Source organism: Staurois parvus, unplaced genomic scaffold (genome assembly GCF_062004578.1).
Source record: "Staurois parvus isolate SC_StPar_1 unplaced genomic scaffold, SC_StPar_1.0 ptg002697l, whole genome shotgun sequence".
Classification (NCBI taxonomy): domain Eukaryota; kingdom Metazoa; phylum Chordata; class Amphibia; order Anura; family Ranidae; genus Staurois; species Staurois parvus.
The window spans coordinates 16,147-42,103 of record NW_028320493.1 but is presented as its reverse complement, the minus strand read 5'-3'; the positions used below and the strand labels follow the sequence as shown (position 1 = coordinate 42,103).

General features: G+C 43.1%; 1 protein-coding gene across 1 annotated transcript; it reads left to right on the top strand.

Moving 5' to 3' along the window:
• Nucleotides 1-322: 322 nt before the first annotated feature.
• METRN (meteorin, glial cell differentiation regulator) lies at nt 323-25,609 on the top strand. Its single transcript, XM_089666426.1, has 4 exons — nt 323-644; nt 13,787-14,208; nt 18,149-18,208; nt 21,679-25,609. The coding sequence occupies exons 1-4, from the start codon at nt 553-555 to the stop codon at nt 21,993-21,995; spliced, it is 891 nt and encodes a 296-aa protein (XP_089522552.1). The 5' UTR covers nt 323-552; the 3' UTR covers nt 21,996-25,609.
• Nucleotides 25,610-25,957: the final 348 nt, after the last annotated feature.

The following is a 25,957-nucleotide window of genomic DNA, read 5'->3' as shown; positions in this document are numbered from 1 at the left end:
CCCCTCCATCCTCGGACTCTCCCACCACCTTCATTATAGGAGAAATGTCAGAGCAATAAAAAAAAAAAGTCATCCTGGCAGGAGGAAGAAAATTCCTCTCCAATTCCACAAACCCACTTCAATGCTGCTGAACATCTGGACAAGGATACTTGTAACTTTCCCCCCTCTCTCTCCCTGCTTTGCTCTTTAATTGCATTGTTCTCTGGTTACCCCTGTGAAGGGGGATGGGACCGAAACTTCTGCACTCTCTCCTTCACTTCTGATTGGCCAGGCTGCTGCTTTACTCTGGTTGGCCGCCTGCAAATTCCACACTACCCCCTCTATGGTTACTTCCCCCCCCCCCAACTCACTCTGAATGTCCTGTCCAAGGATTTCCCAGAGCTAAGGCTAGAGTGGAGGTATTCTGGACATGTAGGGGGTCCCATCACTCTAGGAGATAGCTTTACCCATGGCTGCTGGACATTTAAAGGGACTGTTTAGAGGGAAGTCAACCTAAGTCACCAGAGCTGCTGGCCATGAGCTTCATCTACTGAGCTAGGAGAAGTTTTGAAGATGCTCAACCTTCTTCTGTGGATCTCCTTACTTGGGACCCTCAACTCTGTCCACTGCGGATCCCCTGAGAATCAGTGTAACTGGAGAGGAAGGTTAGTCACTGCCATCAACTGACTTGTCCTACTAACTGGTTTGCCCAGAGACAGAAAAAAAATAAGTAGCTGAAAATTATACTGTGGATTATTTTTAAATATATATACAGTATATTATATACATATACAGACCTTATAACAATTTTCTTGCTATTTTTTCTCTTTTTTTTTGTGTTCAACGGCACTTAATTACATGTAGTATTATGTTACTGCTGTTCAGTTATGTGTGGGGATTAAGTTACTTGTTGTTGCTTAAATGCTTTTGGTTGTTGTCAGTAACAGCTCATTTTAAAAAAGCAAAATCCCTCTTCAAGTTACTTTTTTGCTTTTATATTTTAGCTACTTTGTGTTATTGTTGTTGTTTTTTTTTTTAATTATTATCTATTTATTTTTGTTGTTGCACTTTTCTTCAATCTTTGTGTGTGTGTGCATAGATAGATAGATAGATAGATTGATTTATTTTTTATTTTTTTAATTTATTTATTTAGCAGTTGCTTTTGCAAAATACGTTTTTGCAATTTCTTGCTTCTGCTTGTAACTTTTTCTTAACTTCATTGATTTATTTATAAATACACTTTTTGTTGGGTGTGCATATACAATATATATATATATATATAATTTTTTTTATTTTTACTGTTGCAAAGATAGATTTTACGTTATTTTCTTTGGTTTTGGTTTGTAACTTTTTTCATCATTGCATCTATTTATTTGTTGATGCAGCATTTTTTTATTATAACAACTGCATTGTTTTTTTTTTTGTTTTTTTTTCAATCTATTTAGAGAGTCTACTCTACTCTTACTTTGACATCCTTTGCTTTTCCTTTGTAACTTTTTTCTTAACTGCATTTATTTGTTATTGTCGTCTAAAGTGCCTGCTGCTGGTTAGATAGGGCAAATGCTTTTTCTTGCTTGCTTTTTTTTTTCTTATGGCTTTATAAAATATTGTCTTTGTTTTGCAACAAAACATTTTGAAGTTTAATGAAAACCACAGTCTGGGGGGGGGGGGGGGGGTTGAGATCCTTTCTGTGGTTGGGCAATTGGCACAGTTTTGTTAACTCAAAACATTCCAGTGATTTTTTTTTAGTTACTTAAAACTTTATAAAAGCTGTGTCTGAACTTTTTGACATCTGACTTTGCATATGAACACATTTTTGGATTTATTGTTTTAAAACTGTTGTTGCTTGCTTTTGGTTGCATTTTTTTGTTTATTATTTTTGTTCTACAATAAATGCAGCATTCTAATTTTTTTAATGATTTCTGTAATATTTTTTGGAAATATACTCCTGGCCTTTTTTTTGTTGGTTTCCCATTGATGTATCCTTTTTTTTTTTGCAGTTGCAGTGATTTGTATTTTTTTTACTTTCAGGAAAGGGTGAGTTAAATTGCATTGCTATCTGGAAGCCAAGTTGTCTGACTCAATAGCCACCTAATGACCTTCTGTAGAACTTTTAAGACTGTAATACATCACTAGAGACAGGCAGACTCCCAGCATGCATCTCTCCGCTGGCCTGTTAACCCTTTCAGTCATGTGATCAGCTGATGCAGAGCTGGATAGTGTGGGCGCAATTCTGTTGAAGCAAGCTGTTGGAATGTTTTATGTTATAATTCTTTTTATTTATTTTTCTTTCCTGCTAAGCCCTTTTTGCACCTAAGATGGTCACACGTTGTAATTCATATATAACTTTAGCTACAGTTACAGGAGTTTTTTTTTTTTACCTTAAACCATTTGTATATAATTATTTTTGTATTTTTTAAATATTTGTATATATATATATATTTTTTTTTAAATATAGGCTATAATCAGTCTTAAAAACAGAAATCCAGGCACATATATATATATATATATATATATATATATATATATATATATATTATAGCGAGCAACCTTTAATTGTGTCCTGAAGTCATTCTCAGTTGTATTAAATTTTTTTTTTTTTTTACACTGAGAAGCTACACACCAGCTGAAGCTGAAATCAGGCTTAATGCAGGAGTGCCTTCTATGCAAGGTGGGAGGTATCTGAGAAGGACCTTCATCCTAAATTGACCTTCATTTTCCCCTGCCTTCTTCCCCTTCCCTCTATCACTTTTTTTTGTGTGTTTTTATTTTCCATTATCTGAATGGTACAATATCAAGAAATATTCACAACTTACATCTCTTTTATGTTACTTAACTATTCTTTGTAACATAAAAGTAAAAGTAATATTTTTAAACATTTTTATTCGTAACTAATAGGAGACTTTGTGCCTAGGGAAGAATGACAATTTGCCCTCCTCCCCCCATTCTGTTCAAGCGCAAATGTGACAGGTCCTCACAAAGCCCTGCGCATGTGCAGTCGCATCGCTGCAGAGCCCTTCAGCACAACTATGCATGGGCTGAAATAACAAACGGGGCGGAGCCTAAAGAAAAAAGGACTGAAGTTCCTCTTTAAGATGCATTGTTTTTTTTCTTCTTTCTTAGATACACAGAATATAACTGGATATAACATTTATAGGTAAAATTGATCCAGGGAATATCTGATTGCCTCTCGGGGGATCAGGAAGGAACCTTTTCCCCTGCAGGAGCAAAGTGCACCGTCCTTTGCTGGGTTTTTTTGCCTTCCTCTGGATCAACTGTGGGTGTAGGATTAGAACTTTTTTTTTTTCTTTTATGGTTGAACTGGATGGACTTTTGTCTTTTTTCAGCCAGACTAACTATGTAACTATGTTTTTCAGTTACCTTGTCCCCAGCTAGTGTGGCGAACTACAGAACACCTCCCTTGTGTTTTGGAGAACATGAGAGGGAGAGGTGTTTTGCAGTCCTAACAAACACCCCTGTTCTATGGTGACAACGCTGCTCCTCGACAGAGACAGTAGAGTGAGCGCTGTCACCCTAGGACAGGAAGTATGTTACTGGCAGGATCCTCGGGGTGAAAATAGAAAAAAGTCTGAAGTAAAGCCTGAAAGCAACGCGTATAATGGACATAGAGCTCAGTATGGCAATGTCCAGACTAGTCCAGTGTGCAGGGGTGGGCAGGGCAAGGTAACTGCAGAACTGCAGTCTATGAAAGGTGATCACAGGAAGCTGCATTCGCATGGAAGATCCCAACTTCTGTTTATTGTGTCACAGGTAACAAAAGTTACAACTTAGATCTCAACGCTTACACATTTCAGCCCTGTGTGGGCCTTAGTCATACCTCAAGGCTATGACTAAGTCCCACACAGGGCTGAAACGCGTAAGCGCTAGGATCTCCAATCAGGGCTGTGGATAAGGGGGTACCACCAGTCCTCCTGTATGGGGCCCAGGCCAGCAGGAGGGCCTAGGCAGATGGGTGAATCAGATGTGGGCAGGGAGGATGATCAGCATGGCGGGGGGGGGGGGTTGCAGTTACTGGAACTGATCCCCCGTATGGCTCTCTCTGCAGCAGCTGAAAGCCAGTTTCTTTTCCTATCATTCCCTTTAGTTTCAGCTGCTGCAGAGAGAGCCATACAGGGGATCTGTTCCAGTAATTGCCCCCCACCCCCATCATAACCATCACCCTCCTTGTGCACCAGGGAGTGTGATGATCAGCATGGGGGGGGGGTTGCAGTTACCAGAACTGATCCCCTGTATGGCTCTCTCTGCAGCAGCTGAAAGCTGGCTCCTTCTCCTCCCTCCCGGTGGTTTCAGGTGCTGCAGAGAGAGACCTACAGGGGATCAGTTCCAGTAACTGCAACTTCCCCCTCCATGCTGATCAGCACCCTCCCTGGTGCACAGGGAGGGTGATGGTTGGGATGGGGGTGGGGGTGGCAATTACTGGAACCCATCCCCTGTATGGTTCTCTCTGCAGCAGCTCAAAGTTGGCTTCTTCCCCTCTCCCTCCTGGCTTTCGGGTGCTGCAGAGAGAGCCATACAGGGGATCGATTCCAGTAATAGTAATAGCCGTCGCCACACCCATCACCCTCCCTGGGCACCATACTTTTCCCCCTGCCGTCCATATCCCTCTGGGTGCCCCCATCCCCACAGCGCTGCTGGCGTCCCTCCTCTCCTCCCCATTGGCAGCTGCAAGCACACAATAGGAACCTTCAGGATGGGGAGTTTGGGGAAGGGTCCAGTAAATATGTCACATTTACCAGCCCCTTTCCTGAATGAACACAATGAGCAATCAATACCAATCACTCACTGTGTTTTTTTGGGGGGGCCCTGTCAGGTTGGCTGTATGGGGCCCCGTGGTTTCTAACAGCAGCCCTGTCTCCAATGCAAGTGCTGCTTTATGTGATTTTATTGGAGGATTGGCTAACAGGAGGTGGCAGAAAGCACTTTTTGTGCACACTCTATGAAAGGTGTTGTCACCCCCCCCCCCCCGCAGCCATATAGCAGTGCAGCGTTGGGTGTATTGACGGATAAAGCCGTTCCTCTATTTGGTGTCAGTTTGGCTGGAATTGTCCTTTACACATCAGACATATCCCTCTTTCCGGAGCAGGAAGCAGAATGTCATCAATAACTCCTGTTGGAGGAATTAAAGACGCTGGATGAGGCCGGGGACCCTGGAGCTGATCTCACTCAGGAAGTCATAAGCGGCTGTTATATCATTTATACGTCCCTGGGGGGGGGGGTCGGCATTTGTTATATTATCTTCCAGAAAATAGGATGAAGCCATGACGGAGGACGCGTCTTCTTCCCATGGAACAAGAAATGGCGATCTGCCGGCCTCCAGCATCCAAACATCTATGCATTTTATATTTTAAATCAATGGAAGCAAATTAGGGCCTCATTCACATGGGCATGTGCGCAGTTTCTGAAAAGTAAGCAGTTTTTTTCTGGCAGAGCTTGCAGAAGATCCTGCATAAAAATACGCATCTAGACGCATTTAGATTCTTTTCTCATTCACGTCAATGGCTATACATTTACGTGCATACACATTTAGATGTAATGATGCGTAGAATCTGCAGATCGTTCATCCCTGGTGTCCTACCTTTTTCTGCACGGCTGAACACTGCACACATTTTTGCAGATACATGCAGCTGTGTGTATGAGCTCCTTCATTGCTATATACACATATCGTTTATTGCACATATATATATATTTTTTTGCTGCATCTGGGGTACCCCTAACTATGAATGGCAGGACAAGCACAACATGCATGTAATGTGAATGAAGCCCCTAGGGAAGTTTATTGATCGGGTTTATACACATTTTCAGGGCACCGTCACATCAGTTGCCATGCATAATGTGCGTTGTGCATGTGCATTGCAAGGCATTGTAAAAGAGCATCACATGCACAACATGCAGTTAATATTTCAGCCAGGGTCGGTGCTACCACAGCATGGCCGGATCTAGGGGGAGGGTGGGTACTGGGATGGGATTTGGGAGATTTGGGTAAAGTGGGAGGATTTTATGCTGGGAAGGGTAATTTGGAGGGGGTTTAGCTAGGGGAGGGATTTGGGGGAATTTGTCCAAGGTGGGAGGATTAAAGGAAAAGGAGTGATGCTGGGAGAGGGTAATGGGGGGGGGGGGGATTTGTGCCAGGAGGGGGATTGGGGGAATTTGTGTTAGGAGAGAGGATTTGGGGGGGGTTATGTTAGGAGGGGGGATATGTGCTAGGAGGTTGGATTGAGGGTGTGTGCTAGGAGGGGGGATTTGGGGGGGGGGGGGAATTTGTGCTAGCAGAGGGGGATGGGGAGGATTTGTGTTAGAGGGGGGGTGGGGGGGATTTGTGCTAGGAGAGGGGGATGGGGAGGATTTGTGTTAGGAGGGGGATGGGGGGGTAATTGTGCTAGGAAGAGGAGTGATGCTGGGAGGGAAGATTGGGGGGATTTGTGCCAAAAGGGGGATTGGGGAGGGGATTTGTGTTAGGAAAGAGGATTGAGGAGGATTGTGTTAGGAGAGAGGATTGGAGGAAGGGGATTTATGTTAGGAGGGGGGATTGGGGGGTTTGTGCTCGAAGGGAGGATTGGGGGAGATTTGTGCTAGGAGGTGGGATTGGGGGTGTGTGTTAGGAGGGAGGATTTGGGAGGGAATTTGTGGAAGGAACGGGGGATGGGGGGGATTTGTGGTAAGAGGGAAATGTGGGTGGTAATTGTTCTAGGAAGTGGGATTAGGAGAGGAGGTGCTAGGAGGGGGGGATTTGTGCTAGGATAAGGGAATTTGAGTGCGGAGGAAGGACTATAAAATCAGATTGTAATGTCCATGGGCAGCTTTGATTGTGGTCTATTTCATTGGCTCCCAACCACTAGGCCAAGTCCCACTTCTGGCTGTGGCCTCCTATCTCCTGGGCCAACAGCTACCTGCAGACCCCCTATCCTCCCACAATGCCTCCAAGCTCCCATAGTGCCATCCAACCTTCAATAGTGAACCACAGTGCCTCTCAACCTCACACAGTGCCCCTAGGTCCCCTAAGAGCCCTCAGTCCGCTCAGTGCCATCCAACCTTCCATAGTAGCCGCAGTGCCCCTCAATCTCCCACAGTGCACCTAGGCTCCCTAAGAGCCCTCAGTGCCACCCAACCTTCCATAGTGGTTTACAGTGCCCCTCAATCTCCCATAGTGCCCCTAGGCTCCATAACAGCCCTCAGTCTCTTCAGTGCGATCAACCTCCAATTGTGGCCTGCAGTACCCTTCAACCTCAGACAGTGCCCCTTGCCCCCTAAGAGCCGTCTGTTCCTTCAGTGCCACCCAAACTTCCATAGTGGCCGCAGTGCCCCTCAAACTCCCACAGTGCCCCTAGGCTCCCTAAGAGTCCTCAGTGCCACCCAACTTTCCAGAGTGGTCTGCAGTGCCCCTGAAACACACACAGTGTCCTCAGGTCCCTTAAGAGCACTCAGTCCCCTCAGTACCTGCTAACCTCTCACAGTGCCTCCTCAGGTCTCTGAAGTGCCTCTTTGCTTGCTGCAGAGCCTCTAGCCCCCTCCCATAGTACCCCAACAGTGTCTCCCACATTGCCCCTGTAAAACCACCACTCTCCTGGAGAGATCCCCAGCCCCCTCCAGAGACTCCATGCCCCCCACAGTTGCCTCCAGTTCCCTCCAGAAACCTCATTCCCTACAGGACCACTATGTCTGTTGCAAAGTCTCCTGACCCCCTCCAGATACCCCATCCCCCATAGTTGCCCCCCGGTGTCCTTCAGAAACCTCAACACCTACAGAGCCACTAAGTCTGCTGCAAAGTCCCCCAACTGCCTCTAGTTGCCCCATCCCCCAGAGCTGCCCCCAGGTCTGTCCAGAAACCTAAACTCTTAGAGGGCCACCAAGTCTACTGCAAAGTGCATTAGCCCCCTCTAGTTACCTTGTCCCCTGCAGTTGCCCTCAACTTTTTCAGAAACCTGAACCCTTACAGGACCACCAATTCCACTACAAAGTCATCTTACCCCCTATAGATGCCCCACCCTTCTCATTTGCCCCAACTCATTTCAAAAACCTCAGCCCCCTAAAAGGCAACCAGGTCTTCTACAAAGTCCACTAACCCCTCCACAAACCCCATCCTCCCACAGTGACATCCAGCCCCATCCAGAACCTTCCAGAATTTCAGTACATACCTTGAATTCCCATGACTTCATTGTCAGAGTAAAACCTTTTTTGCTACTGTTGGGGCATGGAACGTTTTTGAAGAAATTAACTTGTTCTGGTCCCCACAAGGTTGAAAACCACGGACCTATTTTATCTGTGAAGTCAGCCACATGCATCAGCGGGCATTCCAGATGCCACCAAAACATTGCGTAATAACAGATTGGGCATGGTCAGTCGCAGTGTTGAGGTGTTTTAACAACCAATCACATTCCAGAGGTCATTTTCTATCTATTGCTAGTTACATATGTGTGCTCTTTTGCAGCAGATTTTGTAAATTTGAAGTTTCTGTAAATCATGAAGAAAAATATGGGATTGCCCCTCCTGACTTTTTTTTTTTTTTAATGCAACTTGACTGGTATTTACGTTCAGCTGCTGCTTTCAGTTCTTTCAATTTACTGACTCAGAACAAATATGCAAATTAGTCAGAGATAAGTCAGGATTACTTATTTTATTAGGTCAGTATTGAAGCAAGAGGCTCGGAATGACAGCCGGGCAGTTGGCATTTTCTGGACCGTAATGACAGCATCTACATTAGTCTGATGGTATGTTTCTTTTAATGCAGCATGTTGACTCCAGCGGTTATGGCTCAGCCTGGTTAATGTTTTCACACACAGCTAAAGCCTTTCACCCTAAATCAACTCCAACATCTGGCGTGCTGCACCTTTAAGGACGCTGCCAGCTGCTGTGCATGTCTGTCATTGAAGACTGCAGCCAATTTCTGTGCTGACAACTCTGCGGGGCCGGGGTTATACGCAAAGGGTCAATTGCTTCTCCCATAACACCAGGCGGCTTGTCTGTAACCCCTTAGCGGCTACAACCACCTGCAGCTACGAAAGGGATCTATGTGTGTGCATGTATGTAAATCCTATATAATAATATATATGTGTATATATATAAATATATATATAGGGCCCATTCACCCTTTGGCCCAATGGGGTATATTTATAAAGCAATGAATATGACATTCACCAGCACTTGAGAGTCCATTAGTGCAGGGGTGTATTTACCACAAGGCATTTGCCTAGGGCGGCATTTTTCAGGGGGGGGAAGCAGTGTTTTTCAGGGGGGCAGCGCTATCCTCTGAAAGAGGGAATGGAAGAAGGGACACACGCAGCACAGGGACCAGGTGGGATCTGAGAGAGGCTGCGGGCTGCTTGATGGTGTATGCAGAGCCTGACTCTTGTTCCCGGAGATGTCCGAAGCGGTGGGGTGGGGGGTTGCCCGGTGGAAGTGGAAGGCTGTTTCGGGTGGAGGGGGGCTGGGGTGTTGTTGGTCAATGTCAATGGGGGAGCCAATTTTTGTTTTGCCTAGGGCAGCACGAAACCTAAATACACCACTGCATTAGTGCATTGGCATAGAGATGCATTATTTGTAGCATTGGTAGGTGCCTTATCATGTGTCAACGTGCCTTTCTTTTTTGCATTGGCATGCCTTGTTGACGCACTTTGGCGCGCGTTTCCAGTGTGTTTTGGAATTTAGAATCTGGACTGGATAGGGTTACCAGCCATTGACCAAGACTTGGTGATACTCGTTGCCAACATATCAAAACACGTGCTATATTGATGAATTGCTATTAACTTCTAGGGGGTTACCAACACATAAAAATGCAAAAAAAAAAAAAAACCCCAGACATGTATTTGCAAAATGCACTGCACTGCAGCAGAGAGTTGGGAACAGGCACTGCCATTATGAGGAACCTGAACATATGAATTTTAGCATGGTCTAGTCTAGTGCAACAGTGTAAATAGGCCCGCTAGATTCACATCTTTGCATATTTGCTTGATGCGTTTTCTATTGAAGTCCAGTAAAACGCATCAAAATGCATCTCAGCACGTGCATTAAGATGCAGGTTGGCGCGTCATAGAGCACCATGATGCAGTGATATGCATCATGACACTTGTTGACATTCAATACAAAACGCATTGCAATTCGAGTTGACCTGTATGATTATGCCTTTGCTGTCGGGGTGAATCGCATCAGAGGAGAAGGAGCAGGGTCTGGCAGAGAGCTATGTGCTTTGACTTGGCTTTCTGAAGGTGTACAAATTGCAATAAAGCCTTTTGAAGAAATTAAAAAAGGATGTGGCAGATGTGTGACTTATTTCACTTTAATTTAGCATGCGTTTTAGAGAGGCAGGGCCACCATTAGAAAGCATGATGTCCCATACAGTCTGCTCAAAGGCTCCATTACCCCATATAGTCAGCTGACAGGACCCCCCCCCCCCAATACTGCATGCCTGACTGGGCCCGGTACAGAAGGGCCAGCTCTACACCCCCCTATGGTGATGACCTATACAGCCTGTCTGAAAGGCTCCCCTACCCCATACAGTCTGCCTGACAGGACCCCCCCCCCTCAATACTGCATGCCTGACTGGGCCCAGTACAGAAGGGCCAGCTCTACCCCCCTATGATGATAACCTAAACAGCCTGCCTGAAAGGCTCGCCCACCTAATACAGGGTCACCTCCCCTCTATACAGCATGCCTGACCAGGCCAAATACAGTAGGACCAGCTCTGTCTCCCCTGTAAAGGGGTATACCATTGTACTACTAGGCCTCACACACAGTGGTGTATTTAGGTTTTGTGCTGCCCTAGGCAACACAAAATGTCGTCTGCCCCCATGGACATAAACAAACACCACCCCCCCATTCCCCCTCCCGCAGAGACAGCCTGACATTGACCACCAAAACACCCCTTCCCCTCACCTGGGAGAGCCTTCCACTCAAAACCCCCCCCACCCCCCCCCGAGATAGAGATAAAGACAGTCATCTTCACAGCTCCGGACATCCCCAGGAACGAGAGTCAGGCTCTACATACACCATCAAGCAGCCCCCGAATCCCACCTGGTTCCCATGGCGTGCATGTCCCTTCTTCCATCCCTACTTCTAGGGGGAGGTGCTGCCCCCCTGAAAAATTCAACCCTAGGCAAGTGCCTTGTTTGCCTTGTGGTAAATACGCCCCTGCTCACACATCAACCTAGTAAACGTAATGCCTAACCCTTTAATATGTACCATGTTCGTTGCAATGTATTGGCCAAAAATAAGCCAAGTACCTTTTTTGGCACCTTGAAGCTCATTAGTTAAATCTAAAGTTCTTTTTTTTTTGATAGAGTAGGGAATAGTTAAAATCCCAGTTTTTAGTTAAAATTGGAAGTTTTTCCAGTTGGGCATATTTTCCTTTATGTCATACAGACACAAAAGGAAGTGAGAAGGAATCTCTCTAAAGCATCCATTCACAACTGGGGTTCCATGGAATCCTAGGGTTTCTCCAGTTGTTGCAGAGGATCCTTGAGCTGTGGATGATTGATCTCCCATCTGATGGTGCCTTCATAGTTTCAGGGCTAATGTCACTTGACCACCACTGTATGGTGCATTTTTTCCACTGGCCACCAGTGTAAGGGGCATTTGTCAAACTGACCTCCGGTGAATTGTTTTTAGCAGGGGTCTCCTGGGACCTATATATTTTTTCAAGGGTTCCTCTGGGGTAAAAAGGTTGAGAAAGGCTACTCTAAAGGGTCACTGGAACTAATGCCTCCATTTGAAGATTTCCCTCATTCTGTGGACAACTCAAAATTTGGATTTACCCATCATTGCGACAAGTAGAGACTTCCTGTCAGGGACACAGACAGAAGTAGAAACATAATAGAGATTTTAACCCTTCCCTACTCCATCCAAAAATAAAGCCTCCATCAATGTTAAAGACACATGCCTATGTAAAAATGGGACCTAAGATCCACTCCATGGGTCCACTCTTCTTTTTGGATTTCAGTTTATTTTATACTGTAAGGAATGCAACAGGGAATCATAAATAAATTCCTATGGTAGTAAAAGTAGGGAAGGCTGCTCCATTGGATTTCCAAGGGGCTTTATGAAGCCCACCAGACTCCACCTAGTCCACAGTGTTCATTGACCCATTGATGTACAACTGCAACACACATTATTTAAGACAGTCTTTCCCAGCCTTTTTACCTCATGGGAACCCTTAAGATAACTTTCAGGTCTTGTGGAACCCCTACTAAAGCCAATCATTGAAGATCAGTAGAAAAAAAATGCCCCTTACATGGTGGTCAGAATACCACTCTTACAGAAGTTGAAAAGATGCCTCTGGCTCTGCCAAGTGGTATTGGCCATGGAACTATGCAGGCACCTTCAGATAGGAGCCCAGTCAGCCACTGCCATGCAAGCCCTAGCAAAATCTGGAGGAACCCTTGTTAAAGGAGAAGTACAGCCAAAGCTCTTTTGGCTGTACTTCCCTTATAGATCACAGGAGTGCAGAACAAACGTTTTTAGCTGACAGTGAGCTGAAGCCCACTGTCAGCTAATGCCAGTCAGCCGATCCAAGCTGGGGAGAGGTCCTTCTCTGCTCAGAATGGCTGTTAAAACTCAGCGATCAGCAGTCATGTGATCGCTGAGTTCTCACCTTTGGAGCTGGTGGGGGACAGATGCAGCATTGGAGCGAAGCTGTATCCACCTAGGTTAGTATGATTTAAAAAAAAAAAAAAAGAGTTCCCATACTTCTCTTTTAAGAATGGCTGATTTAGGATAATGTCTGCACCAATTTCCATAACCACACAAAACCCATAACATTTGACACGTGCTTGTAAGCTGGCCTCAAGGAGGCTCACTGGAGAATGCCTCTGTTCAGCAGGATGGGTCATTACTGGGAAATGTTCTTTGAGAAGATATCTTTTCTGTGGCACAAATCTCTTTGTGCACTTATGCACTCCTGTAGCTTTTACATAGATATTTGAAAATGCTGGTAATTGCTCTAACACAAAAAACAAAGTTGTAAATCAAATTATGAGTCAGTCTGCATTGTTTCTTGACAGAACTGGTCAAACACATATTTAGTTGAGGAAAAAGTACACTTTGCTCATTATACGATCACATTAATTGTCTCATATCAAAGATGAAAAAAAAAATCTCAGTTACTCAATATTATTAATTACAATAATGCCCAGAATGGATTGGCTTCAGGGAGAACACTTTCTTTTATTGTTCCTTTCTTTATCCATACTACCAGTGTCCCTTCCTCTTCCTGGCACTTTGAGTATTGCCCCTTGATAAAGAGCAGATCAATGTTTTTTCTCTCTGCTGTCCTAGACATGAACATTTTAGAGATAGTAACTATGAGACCTAAGACACTTGACTAGAGACCTTGGGCACTTGCATGGAGACCTTGGACACTTGGCCAAAAACCTGGGGCACTTGGATAGAGACATGGGGCTCTTAAATGAAGACCTGGGTCACTTGGATAGAGACTTGGGGCACTTGGTCAAAGACCTGGGGCACTTGGATGGAGACCTGAGGCACTTGGTTGAAGACCTGGGGTACTTGGATGGAGCAGTGCCCAGGTGTCATTGCTTAGCAAAGCCCCTTGTGTGTGGGTATCTTTGCAGGTTGCCATTGACAAAACTTGTCCCTCTCAATTCTTTATTTTTGCCAGTTGCTTTGTTTTATGGTAACCAGTTTACCCTTTGTATTAGATGATTAAGGATGATGTTATTAAGGGCTACACTGTCTCCTCTTTATGAAACTGTAAATGAAGCAGAAAATTATTTAGTTTTGAGACGATGATGATCACCAATTCAAATTCTTATGCTTTATCATCTTCTTTTATCTGCAGTGGTCTGTCGCTGGAACCCAGATCTGTGGAGCAAGTCTTGTTGCGCTGTGCAGAGGGATCAGTGGAATGGTTATACCCAACAGGAGCTCTACGCCTCAGCCTGGTACCCCGGCAGCCCTTGGCCTCTCCGGGGTCTGGGCCCAGCCGTTTCACAGCCTGTATCAAGCCAGTAGTCACATTCCGAGGGGCACAGCTGTACTTGGAAAAAGAAGGCATGCTGGAGCTACTGCTATCAGAGACAGGGCCATCCCCACATTCCAGGGTCCATTGCTTTAGTTGGCATCCCCACCAGAAGGTAGCACTCTTTCTGCAAGCCACCCCTCACCAGGACATTAGCCGACGCATCGCTTCTTTCCGCTATGAGCTTAGAAGTGACTGGGATGGACAGTTAGCTCTACCTCTTAACAAGCTAAGCATGGAGGGTGAGTAGAGTGTTAACTTCTTCCTATCTGAGCTCTTTCTGTTGGAAATACATTACCCATTAAAGCATATATAAACCCAAATACATAAATGTAATATATTGCAGCTTTTTTTAGGCTCACTTCTTTTATTTTAACCTGGTTATCCTGCCAACAACACACTTCCTGTCCTAGGGTGATAATACTCATTTACTGTACTGTATATGAAGGAACAGTGCTGTCACCTTAGGGCAGGAATACAGAACACTTCCCACTCTCCTCTTCTGCAAAACATTGGGAGAGGGTTGTTCTGTAATTCACAGAGATAGCTGGAAGTGATGTAACGCTGGTCATACACTCCAAGATTTCTCATCATTCCCTCCATAAACACTAAACAGTATGCATGGCTAAATCTCACATAGTGTGAATGTGGGAAAAACGTTTGCATAAATTGTTTAAGATCAACCTCACCCAAATCTCAAACTTCAGTTTTTTTGTGTGGGTGTAAGCAAAACCACCTATTGGGTTCTTAAAGCTCTCGGGGAACCCTGTGGTAAAATATTACTAGCTATGCATAACTGAGGCATCTATTGCGAAAGCAGCAGAACCAAGAACCTTAGAAAAATTTCAGCACAGGTGTCTTTGGTGGAAGCAGGCATGATGATTTGCCAAGAACTGTAATATTAGTTTTGTTGCTTATGTAAGAGATACATATGCTTTGTTTCATTGTTGAAGACCTTGGGAACTTGGCTGGAGACCTGGGGCACTTGAATGGAGACCTGGGGCACTTGGATGGAGACCTGGGGCACTTGAATGGAAACCTGGGGCACGTGGATGGAGACCTGGGGCACGTGGATGGAGACCTGGGGCACTTGGATGGAGACCTGGGGCACGTGGATGGAGACCTGGGGCACTTGGTTGAAGACCTGGGGTACTTGGATGGACCAGTGCCCCAGGTGTCATTACTTAGCAAAGCTCCTTGCGTGTCGGTATCTTTGCAGGTTGCCATTAACAAAACTTGTCCCTCTCTTGGCTGGAGTCCTTGGGCACTTTGACAAGAATTTACATTATCATTCTTTGAGTCTAAGTGATGTGGACCTTCATTTTCCAATGCTCCAGGGAGAATTTTCCAAGCACGGGTGCTAAGGAAAGAACATAATCAAGAAGAAGACATGATGTTTGTATACTGCCCCCATACAGCAGCATAATCCTTTACCTGTATACTGCCCCCATACAGCAGCGTAATCCTTTACCAATACTGGCATCCTGGGGTGCGACTCTCACTAACATTAGTAATGCAAATTTATCACAGCATAGTGAATGGGTTTGGGCCTTAGCAGCAGTCCACCAAGTGAAGCCTGGTGGGGGGAGGTAGAAGTGTTTTGAAGTTTCTTCCCTCCCCCCCCCTCCTTTCCCTCTCTAAACAACAGGGCAGTGTCCTGCTGGGCCTAAGGATATAACCATTAACCCCATTAATTAGCCAGATAAGAAGCAGAGGAAGGGGCATGCTACCATGACAACTGACAGGTCCTTTGATTTCCAGCACAGATACTTATTCAGTCCTAAAATTAGCCAACATACAAAGCTTTGTTTGAACACTCTGGTGTGTATATGGAAGCTCTAGGGTTGATTGAAAAATTTTATGTTTTGGCTTGGAGTGTCAAGGCACCATGGTGCCCGTCATATCAAAATTGAGGACCACCAAAAGCTGAATCAGGAACAATCCACCACTATAAGTGTAACATTTTCTGAAAATCCCCAACTATTAGAATCTCCAAAATGTCTAAAACCTTGTAAAATATATTGATGGTCTTAAGGCAAGGAGTGAGGATTACAATGCATTTACTTTAATGAAGCAAGAAAAGTAGGATAGATTTTAATTGGCTGCTGCGCTTTGAATCTTATTCTTTGTTTTACTGGTTTAATGATCCAGAATCCCCAATTAATAACACCCAGTTGGTCTCCTTGACTAGAAGGTTTGACACTTAGAAGGCCATGAGTCCTACAATGGGGTAATATACACCAGAACTTTGCCGGTGTGGTTCATCTTTGCTCTAAAATTGACCCACAGGCAAGTAAAAAATAAAAGGAGAATTAAATTGCGTTAGATAAAATAAATTAACATAATAATAATATAGTGTATCATACAGTCATATATCCAGAGAATAGAGAAAAAATATTTGTGAAGTATTTAAACCCTAACTCTAGACTATGGGCTCAACTCACAAAAGGTTATCACATGAGGTATCTGGGTCACCTGGCACATTTTTCTCAAATATTGCATGCAATACAATGTCAATTCAATGTCCCTTTATGTAGTTACCTCAACAAGCAAAAGCACTCTGTAAACACCACATAAAAAAATGCTGAAGTCAATTCAGTTAAGGAAGTAATGAAATGCGTGCATTAAATAAGTAGTGGTCCAGGCATGCAAAATTTAAAGAATGTATACATTTTCAGCTGGTTGTTAAGGAGCCGGAACCTGCCGTGTCCATAACATCCAGGTATTCACTGGTTATTAAGGACACCGATGAGTGCCGGCACTAAAACACCGCAAGTTTTCATTACTAGATTACGATATCGCTTCATGAAATAGCACATGCAGTATTTTAGGAGTGTTTTTTTAGCGAATGTCAAAAAAATTTTGAAAAACGCTCGGAGCTTTTTTTTACCGCTGATCTTAAAGTGGTAGATACTGTTTTGTGAATTGAGCCCACTGGAGTTTTATTCTAGACCTATTTATTGCTTAGTGGTGGGTTAACGCCTATTATATTGTGTGTTAAAGTGTGTTGAATGGGCAATTAAAGGACTTCCAAAGCACCCTAACGTGCCCAAAAATGCAAATAATTCTTTTTTTTTTTGTAATGCAACACACAGGATTTATATAGCGCCAACAGTTTGTGCAGCGCTTTACAGTATAAGGGAGACAATTACAATACACTTCAGTACAGAAGGAATGGTTTGCTGTACATTGCGGCATACAAAAAGAATGAGAACAGAATGCATGTTACCGCATGTCGTATGGGGCAGGAGGGGGTTAGATTCTCTGCCAGACTTTATAGCCATCTGCATCCCTATTGGGAAGGGTCTATCCTCAGACACAAATCTTTAAACAAAGCACAAGGGCAAAACAATCAAAAACAAAAAAGAGCAGATTCTATGGACTTAAAGTCTCATTCTGCGGTCACTTCTATGTTCCTAATTCACAATGACTTTACGCCAGGAGAGGAAGTGATGGCAAACCTCTCTAATGGGGACACAGATGAAAAAAACATTTTTTGGATAAAGTAGAGAAGTGTTAGAACTTTTTATTGCTGTCCTTGCCTTCCTGTCCTGATCACAACCGACCTCCCCATTTCTTGTACATATGTTGCAGGGACAGGACGTGAGGAAAGATCTTCCCTGTGGGGTCACAGACAAATATGAACCTAAAACCTAAAAGAAATGTTTACTCTTCCCCACTCTACCCATAACTAAAAATAAATAGCTAAAAAAAAATGCCCAATAGCCACCCAAAATACTTCAGTTTGTCATGTCTGCACTAGGACAATGGTTGGTACAGCCAGACTCATTCTTTTCTCTTACACAATCACTCCCAATGGACGTATGAGTTGTTTATTGTATTGGGGGGAAGCAAATGCATTTGTGTGCTGGGGCGGACTGACAACTCATGGAGCACCGGGCAATAGGGGATCATGGGGCCCCTGTGTCCTGCCCAAACTCAAAAAAGCCTATGAAAAAAGTACCAGGGGCATCTCATGGGGCCCCCTACTGACCCCGGGCCTTCGGGCAGTGCCCGAGTTCCCAAATGGTCAGTCCGCCCCTGTATGTGTGTGTTTGACTTGTAGAAGAAGATCATAAACCAGAGGCAGCCCCTTGAAACTCAAAATCTATTATTTAATATGCAACTAATTTTATTGTGTATCCTGGACTTAATGTCTATTGTCTTCAAATTTTTGCATAGGTGCCTGTCGCCCCTGCAACGACACAGAAATCTTAATGGCTGTCTGCACTAGTGACTTTGGTGAGTAAATGTCAAGTTCATCATCTTGCATAGTTTCAAAGTAAACCTGTGATTTGCCCATACTAGGATGAGACACAGGTGCTTTTTATAGGAAGGGTCATAAAGACATACATTTACCTTCTCCCCATTTCCTTCTGCTGTCAACCAACTTAAAATTGCTGTCTTCTGGCTTGATTAGTAAGTTGAAACTTGCACAATTTTGTGCATGTTTCCTTGATTCCATGTACTGGGGTCTACTGATTGGCCAATCTAGCACCAAGCTCTATATTGTGGGAAGACATTTTTTCCCATCAAGTGTTCTTCATCCAGTTTGGGGGCAAATTGAGGTGAGGATGTAGAGTATAAACTCCTTATGGTGTCTCCTGTAATGTGTTACTTTTCCTAGTAGTACCTTTCTCTTATATTATATCACTGGAGGGATCATTAGCAGGAGGAAGGAGGTCCTGATTGCCCCTATATAGATATTTAGTTATCACTAGAGGGGTAACCGGCAGGAGGAAGGTGATCCTGATTCTCCTATATAGATTTCTAGTCATCGCTAGAGGGATCATCGGTGGGAGGAAGGAGGTCCTGATTGCCCTATATAGATTTCTAGTCATCGCTAGAGGGATCATCGGTGGGAGGAAGGAGGTCCTGATTGCCCTATATAGATTTCTAGTCATCGCTAGAGGGATCATTGGTGGGAGGAAGGAGGCCCTGATTGCCCTATATAGATTTCTAGTCATCGCTAGAGGGATCATCGGTGGGAGGAAGGAGGTCCTGATTGCCCTATATAGATTTCTAGTCATCGCTAGAGGGATCATTGGTGGGAGGAAGGAGGCCCTGATTGCCCTATATAGATTTCTAGTCATCGCTAGAGGGATCATCGGCAGGAGGAAGGAGGCCCTGATTGCCCTATATAGATTTCTAGTCATCGCTAGAGGGATCATCGGTGGGAGGAAGGAGGTCCTGATTGCCCTATATAGATTTCTAGTCATCGCTAGAGGGATCATCGGCGGGAGGAAGGAGGTCCTGATTGCCCTATAGAGATCTTTAGTTCTCACTGGAGGGATCATCGGCAGGAAGGAGGAGGTCCTGATTCTGCTATATATAGATTTTTAGCTATCAGTAGAGGGATCACTACCAGGAGGCAGGAGGTTCTGATTCCTCTATATAGATCTTTGATTATTACTAAAGGGATTGCCATCAAGAGAAAGGCGGCCCTGATTCCTCTATATAAATCTTTGATTATTACTAGAGGGACTGCCATCAAGAGAAAGGCGGTCCTATTTCCTCTATATAGATCTTTAGTTATCATTATAGGATTCACCAGTAGGAAGAAAGAAGTCCAGATTCCTCTATATTAGCCACTGTCAACCAGTGTTTCATGGAACCTTAGAGTTGCTCCAGAAGTTGCTTGGGAGTTCCTTGAGCTGTGGCTGATTGACCTCCAGTCTAAAGGTGCCTGCATGGTTCTGGGAAGAACACCACTTAACAATGCCAGCGGAATGACACCAATGATCTTTTTAGCTGTCTGTAAAGGTAGCATTCTAACCACCACTATAAGGAGAGCATTCATCTCATTGACGGCTGATAGATTCCTTTGAGCAGGGGTTCCCAGAGACCTGAAATTTATTTCAAGGGTTCCTTTGGCTTGAAAAAGTTAAAAAAGACTGCACTATATAGTTATTTAGTTATCATTAGAGAGATCACCAACAGGAGGAAGGAGGTCCTAATTCCTCTATATAGATTTTAGAATTCTCTATTTAGGTTATAAGAATTTAATTTTGACCTTATATAGAATACTGTGTCCATTTCTGGAGACCTTGATTACAAAAAGATATTTATAAGAATGTATCCAGACAAAAGCAATAGAAATGGTGAAAGGTCTGAAAGATAAAATATTTCAGGAGAGACTGAAGGAACGTGACATGTACAGACTTAAAGAAAGGAGGAAAAGGGGGACGTGAAACCTTTGGCTACAGGAAGGGTGCGAATAAGATTCAGAAAATCAGTATTTTCTCGATCAAGATCAAGGACATGACCTCAAACTAGCATGAGTAAAGTACAAAAGTATTAGAATTATCAAAAGGCATTATTTTAGGACGGCACATGGGCTAAATGGTTAGCACTTCTGCCTGGCAGTACTAGGGTCGCTCGTTCGAATCCCAGCAACGGTTCCACCGCCTGGAGTTTGCATGTTCTCCCTGTGCCTGCATGGGTTTCCTCCCACACTCCAAAGACATGCTGGTAGGTTCATTGGATCCTGTCTAAATTGTCCCTAGTATGTGTATGAATGTAAGTTTGGGACCTTAGATTGTATACCCCTTGAGGGTTAGGGACTGATGTGAATGTACAATATATATGTAAAGCGCTGCGTAAATTGACGGCGCTATATAAGTACCTGAAATAAATAAATTTTACCAAAAAAGTAGTTGATGTTTGGAACAGACTTCCAGCAGAGGTAGTGAGTCATTCAACAGTAAGTGAAGTTACATATGATTGGGACAGACATAGATCTATACTCAGACATAAAGGTTATAGAGCACTTGGTCTTTTTCTGCTGCCTCTCTTCTATGGTTCTATGTTCAGCTGAAGCCAAATTTTTATGCCATAATGAAATGATTTTGCTCACTAAGCGTAAAAAATGTTGGCTCCATCGCTTGACAGGAACAAAGAGTATTGTCACCTCTCTCTCATCATATCCTGCATACTTTTTTTGATACAGCAAATAATGAATGTGCAACTTTTTAAAGAATTTCTACAAACTGGCTACAAAGCAACTTGTCCTCAGTAGAGCCTTGAACACCAATGTTTTAGCTGTTATCTCCAATCTCATACCGTGTTGCCATCCACTTAAAAATAGCTTTAACATTAGTTAGGCATTTTTTTGACAAAACCCTCCAGCATAAGTAGCATATTTTGTAGTCTTAAGTCATGGGCTTGGCTTGGCTTGACTCAGTGGAATGCAATAATGACTCAGTCAAGCGTTCAGTCCATCCCCAACCCCCTATTGCCTATTTTCTTCTGAGCTCTTACCTAAGCCTCCTTTGCCCCCTGCTGAATCCTAATAAAGAGTGAAGAGAGATTGTCTGTGCAGAAGGGGGGGTATCTGCGTAGACTCAGTTTCCTTGGCAATGCGGCCCGAGGGAAAGGCTTAAACCTTCTGTGTAGGCCTCAGGTTTGGAATGTCTATGGTGATGCTCTAAGTCTAAAAATTTGATTTTCTGGTTTGTTTAGGACAGACAAGAGATAGTAATTATTGTTTTTGCATTTTTTGTTTAAGTAGATCTAATTTCATTCTCTAAAACTCTCATATAAGCCTTGATATCTTAATATTATTTCAATGAATAGTTCACTATTTTTAAATACGCATCTGAAAAAAAAGGTGAACATTTGATTTTATGTTATGCTGAGACAACAGCAGCAATTTGTTGAACATTTCAAAATCTTGGCATTAATGTGCTCACTTGCTTTTCTTCTTTTTGCAGTTGTGCGTGGCAACATCCGAACAGTGTTCAATGACAAGGACGTGCAAGAATCTGTGATTGCAGTCAGTGCCACGAGGGTCTATCGCCAGAAGTTCACATTGTTTCAACCCCGAGGACACTCTGTAAAATCACTCGGAGATATTAAGACCCCTCTCAGCTGCGGGGTCCGACCTGGACCAGGCAGTTTTCTGTTTATGGGATGGGTACACTTTGGTGATGCCTGGTTAGGCTGTGCTCCACGCTATAAAGACTTCAAGAGAGTATACGAAACATCAAAGGAGACCCACGAAAACCCATGTGAGATAGCACTAGACTGAGGTTACAATGAAAATTGTGGACATTTTCTAATCTCCACAGAAAGGAAGGAATCTATTGTATGGCTGAATAGCCTGTTGGCCATCAACTTAATTTTCAGAAGCTTGTGAGAACCTAAAAGCTTTCAGGAATCCAAGGCCATTACTTCACCTTTTGTTAGCTAAAGTATGACTCTTCAGGTCTCCGGACATTGCTCCTACAACATAAGTCTTGAAAGACTGGAGAGTTTATCTAGAGATCCTTCAAAGTCATGCTAGATTTTGAGTGACTCCAACTACTTTGAAAAATGACCTCTGGATCATTTTCTGGGCTTTAACCAACCATAAGAATTTATTTAAAGCCTAGCATAAGGTCTTTTAAAACCACTTTCATTTCTGTGAATTCACAAATGGTGGAGAAGCCATGAACATGGAGTCTTCTTCAGGACCAACACCTTCCCTTCTCACAATTTGCACTCCTAAAAAGACATTATAGAGAACTGAGCCAGTTCTTATATTCCCTTTATTTGTTAGGGAGTACTTTATTGCTTATAGCCACATGTGACCACCTCCAAGATGGTGGAATGGCATGTATCTCTTCGAAGAAACCTAATGGCAGCTTAAAACGAACACTGAACATATCACGGGTGCCGAACCCCTCAGCATCCATGTAGCACTCTCTTTTTTTGTGATTTAACCAGTATTAAATGAAAGCTAAAAGGGAAAATAAAATACTAGAGTGTGGACAGCTCCCTGGTTGGCAGGGCATTCTGGGAATTCAGAATTTGGTAGCATAACTGGGATATCGAGCAATATTATTCCTCGCCGCCTTAAACTGGAGTAACTGCGGCTGCGGAGTGAAGGGGATAGTTTTATATTCCCACCTTTCTTTTTTTTTCTAATAACATATCATACAAATATCAGCATGTGACTGCTTCAGCTTTAAATATACAGATGACCAGATTGTCTGACTTGCTAAATAATGAATTAGTTTTTTACAAGAGCAGTTAATTTCAACTGCCCATTTTCCATAATTCGTAATCAATCTTATCTTATCGCTGAGCATTAAACGACTAATGGTGGAAATGTCAATATTAGGAAAAGGAGTTGTAAGTAAATCGAAACCCTAACCACATGGCACTTAGTTTGGTAAAGCTCGGTGTATTATGAAGGGTTGTTGAGTTTTTCCCATAAAATACTGTTTTCACCCTATTTTGCATCTCATGCAGTCTATTTCAGCCACTTCTGTTCTACATGCACTCCCCCCCAGTGTCGGTTGCACCTCAATGGACCTACTTCCAATTTTGATACACAGCCGCTTGTAGCCTCAATCATGGGTGCATATGATAGGGTGTCAAATATAGGGGCACAGCTGGGGGAGAGTTATTACAGGAAATGTCTGAACAAGGACCCTTAATGTTAGGGTCACCAGAGATTATTTTATCTTTATAGAACATTAGATTCTTAACGAATGGGTTTAGATCTACTTTTAATGAGTTGATTCGTGCTGTGTTTTAATGTTTGGTACCTATGGGCATTGTCAAGAACAAATGCATATTGGCCATCAAGTCAGCTCTAGAATCTGGAAGACGGATAGCCAGTCTGTCTAGCTCGGCCTTTCTCAACCTTTTACCCCAGAGGAACCTCTAACAGCAATTCATCAGGCTCCAATGAGAAAAATACCCCTTACATTGGTGGTCAAAAAGCCACCCAGACAAATACAATCTCATTGATGTCACGTCATGGATTCTGCCAAGTGGTCTTGGTCCCAGAACTATGCAGACAGTAGGTCAATCGGTCACAGCTTAAGAAACCCATAGCAACCTCTCAAGGAACCCTAGGGTTCCACAGAACCCTGGTTGAGTATGGCTGGTCTAGCCTAATATTACTATCCTAATTCAATACTGTATTGCTCAGCAAATGAAAACACTGCTTATTGAATCTGCAGGGCACAAAATATCAGGAAAATAGTACTGGTTTTAAAGGAGTAAAAAGAAAAATGTAATTTTCCATTGGCATTTAGGACACAATTCTTCAAACACCATGTTTAAAGTGGTAGTAAATTTTTATTTTTTAAAATAATAAAAATGTTATACTTACCTGCTCTATGCAATGCTATTGCACAGAGTAGCCCTAAACCTCTTTTTATGGGGTCCCCCGCCAGCAATCTAGGCTCATTTTCTACTTGATGTGTCAACATAGGAATCCGCTTTCTATTATGGCGCACCTGGCCCTCCACAGCCGGATTGTGTGTCCATTGACACATAGCGAGGCTTGGCCCCACTCCTTTACCACAGGATTTGACTGACAGCAGTGGGAGACAATGGCTCTTACTGACTCAGCAAAACCTGTGAAAACTGGGGGTTGGGAGAGAGACACAACAGACAGGCACAGGGCTGGATCGAGTGAGGGGGCGATACTGTTACTGGGACTTTTTTTGCCTTTTTTTTACCCTAAGGTAACAAAAAGGAAAGCCTTTAGAACCACCTTAATGAGGTCTAATTCATATAGTAAGATTGGTCAGGGAAGCAATTAGCAGATGTGAAGGACTTGAAATTATTTTCCATTTTTAAGATTTTTATTTTCAGAATGAAATAATTTTTGGCAGATTGGGCAAAATTAGGACCAGGGGCGGACTGACCATTTGGAAACTTGGGTCAGTAGGGGGCCCCATGAGATGCCCCTGGTACCTTTTTCATAGGCTTTTTGAGTTTGGGCAAGGACACAGGGGCCCCATGATCCCCTATGGCCTGGGGGCCCCATGAGTTTTAGGCTGCCCCTGATTAGGACACTACAAAATCATATTACACTGTTGTCTTGCTGAGTTTTTTTTTTCGGCAGAGTTGGGAGGTTCCAAACAACACAACCCTTTAGGGCAGCTGACAGTAACTTTTGTAGAAATAAATCCCATATCAAAAAAAAAAAAAAAAAAGATGGATGCCATCCTTGGCTCGGTACATTTTTATGCTACAGAGCAAAATCTCAAAGAGGTTATTTTTTATAAATGCATTTTTATTTATTTTCTTTTTTTTTTCTTTTTCTAAATTCGAAAATGCACTAAAAGAGTTTTTTTTTTATGATACCAAAATCTGATTTGTGTTTTTGTAAAGCAGATTCACCGTCATCTTTTTTTGTATTTATGTCTTATGATTGTTGCCTTTGTCTTGTAAATGTTATAAAGTGGCATTATACCTTGCCAATAAGAGGCTATTCTTATATCAATGAATAAGAGGTTCTTTGTTTTGATAAGTCTCTCTTGCATTGTGGAACCCTCTTGAAAACATTGGTCATCTCTTTACTGTACAATAGGATGGATCTGCTGGAAAAAAAAGTAGTATATTTGTAAAAAAAAATTAAAAATGTGCTTTTGATACTGCTGCAATGAAAGCTAGGTCACTGCCAGACTGGATTTGATGGCCCTCTATGCCCCACATTGGCAGCAAAGCTTTGTGGGAGCGTGGAGAGTGGTCATGGGTAATCTAGTCACTTAGCCTGCAATATATATGAAGAACCAATGTAAATAATTGTTCAAAAGACAGAACTTTATGTAAATGACTTGTATAGTTAAATGTGATTTTTATATGTTCCTTCATACATGTTTTGCAATATGTGTTTTATATAAAAAAAAATACAAAACATATGGACTCTTTTGTTCTTATTTTTCACTCTTTCTATTAACTTGAATAAAAAAAAAACCAATATATTGAAAAAAAAAAAGTATTTTCTGGAGTTTTGATTGATATTGTGCACATATAGTGCATATGTGAAACCTAAACTCAAGAATAATATTAAAGAGACCCTGTCACCAAATCAAAGTGGTAATAAACTCCGGAAGTGACATCATTGTGGCTCGGCCAGTCAGATGGTCAGGGGCCAGCAACCCCGGAAGGAAGACCTGGAGAACATGAAAGCCCTATCAGTGGTAACAGCGTGCTGCTGGAGGGCTGTGTTTTAAGGAAAGTTTTTCATAATGTGCTAGTATGCAA

What these genes read in the sequence shown, in the direction of transcription:
- METRN (XM_089666426.1), top strand. Translation starts at nt 553, where the DNA reads ATGCTCAACCTTCTTCTGTGGATCTCCTTACTTGGGACCCTCAACTCT. An exon ending in CAGTGTAACTGGAGAGGAAG is followed by an intron (nt 645 to 13,786) that starts GTTAGTCACTGC and finishes TTTTATCTGCAG; the next exon opens with TGGTCTGTCGCTGGAACCCA. An exon ending in TGTCTGCACTAGTGACTTTG is followed by an intron (nt 18,209 to 21,678) that starts GTGAGTAAATGT and finishes TTCTTTTTGCAG; the next exon opens with TTGTGCGTGGCAACATCCGA.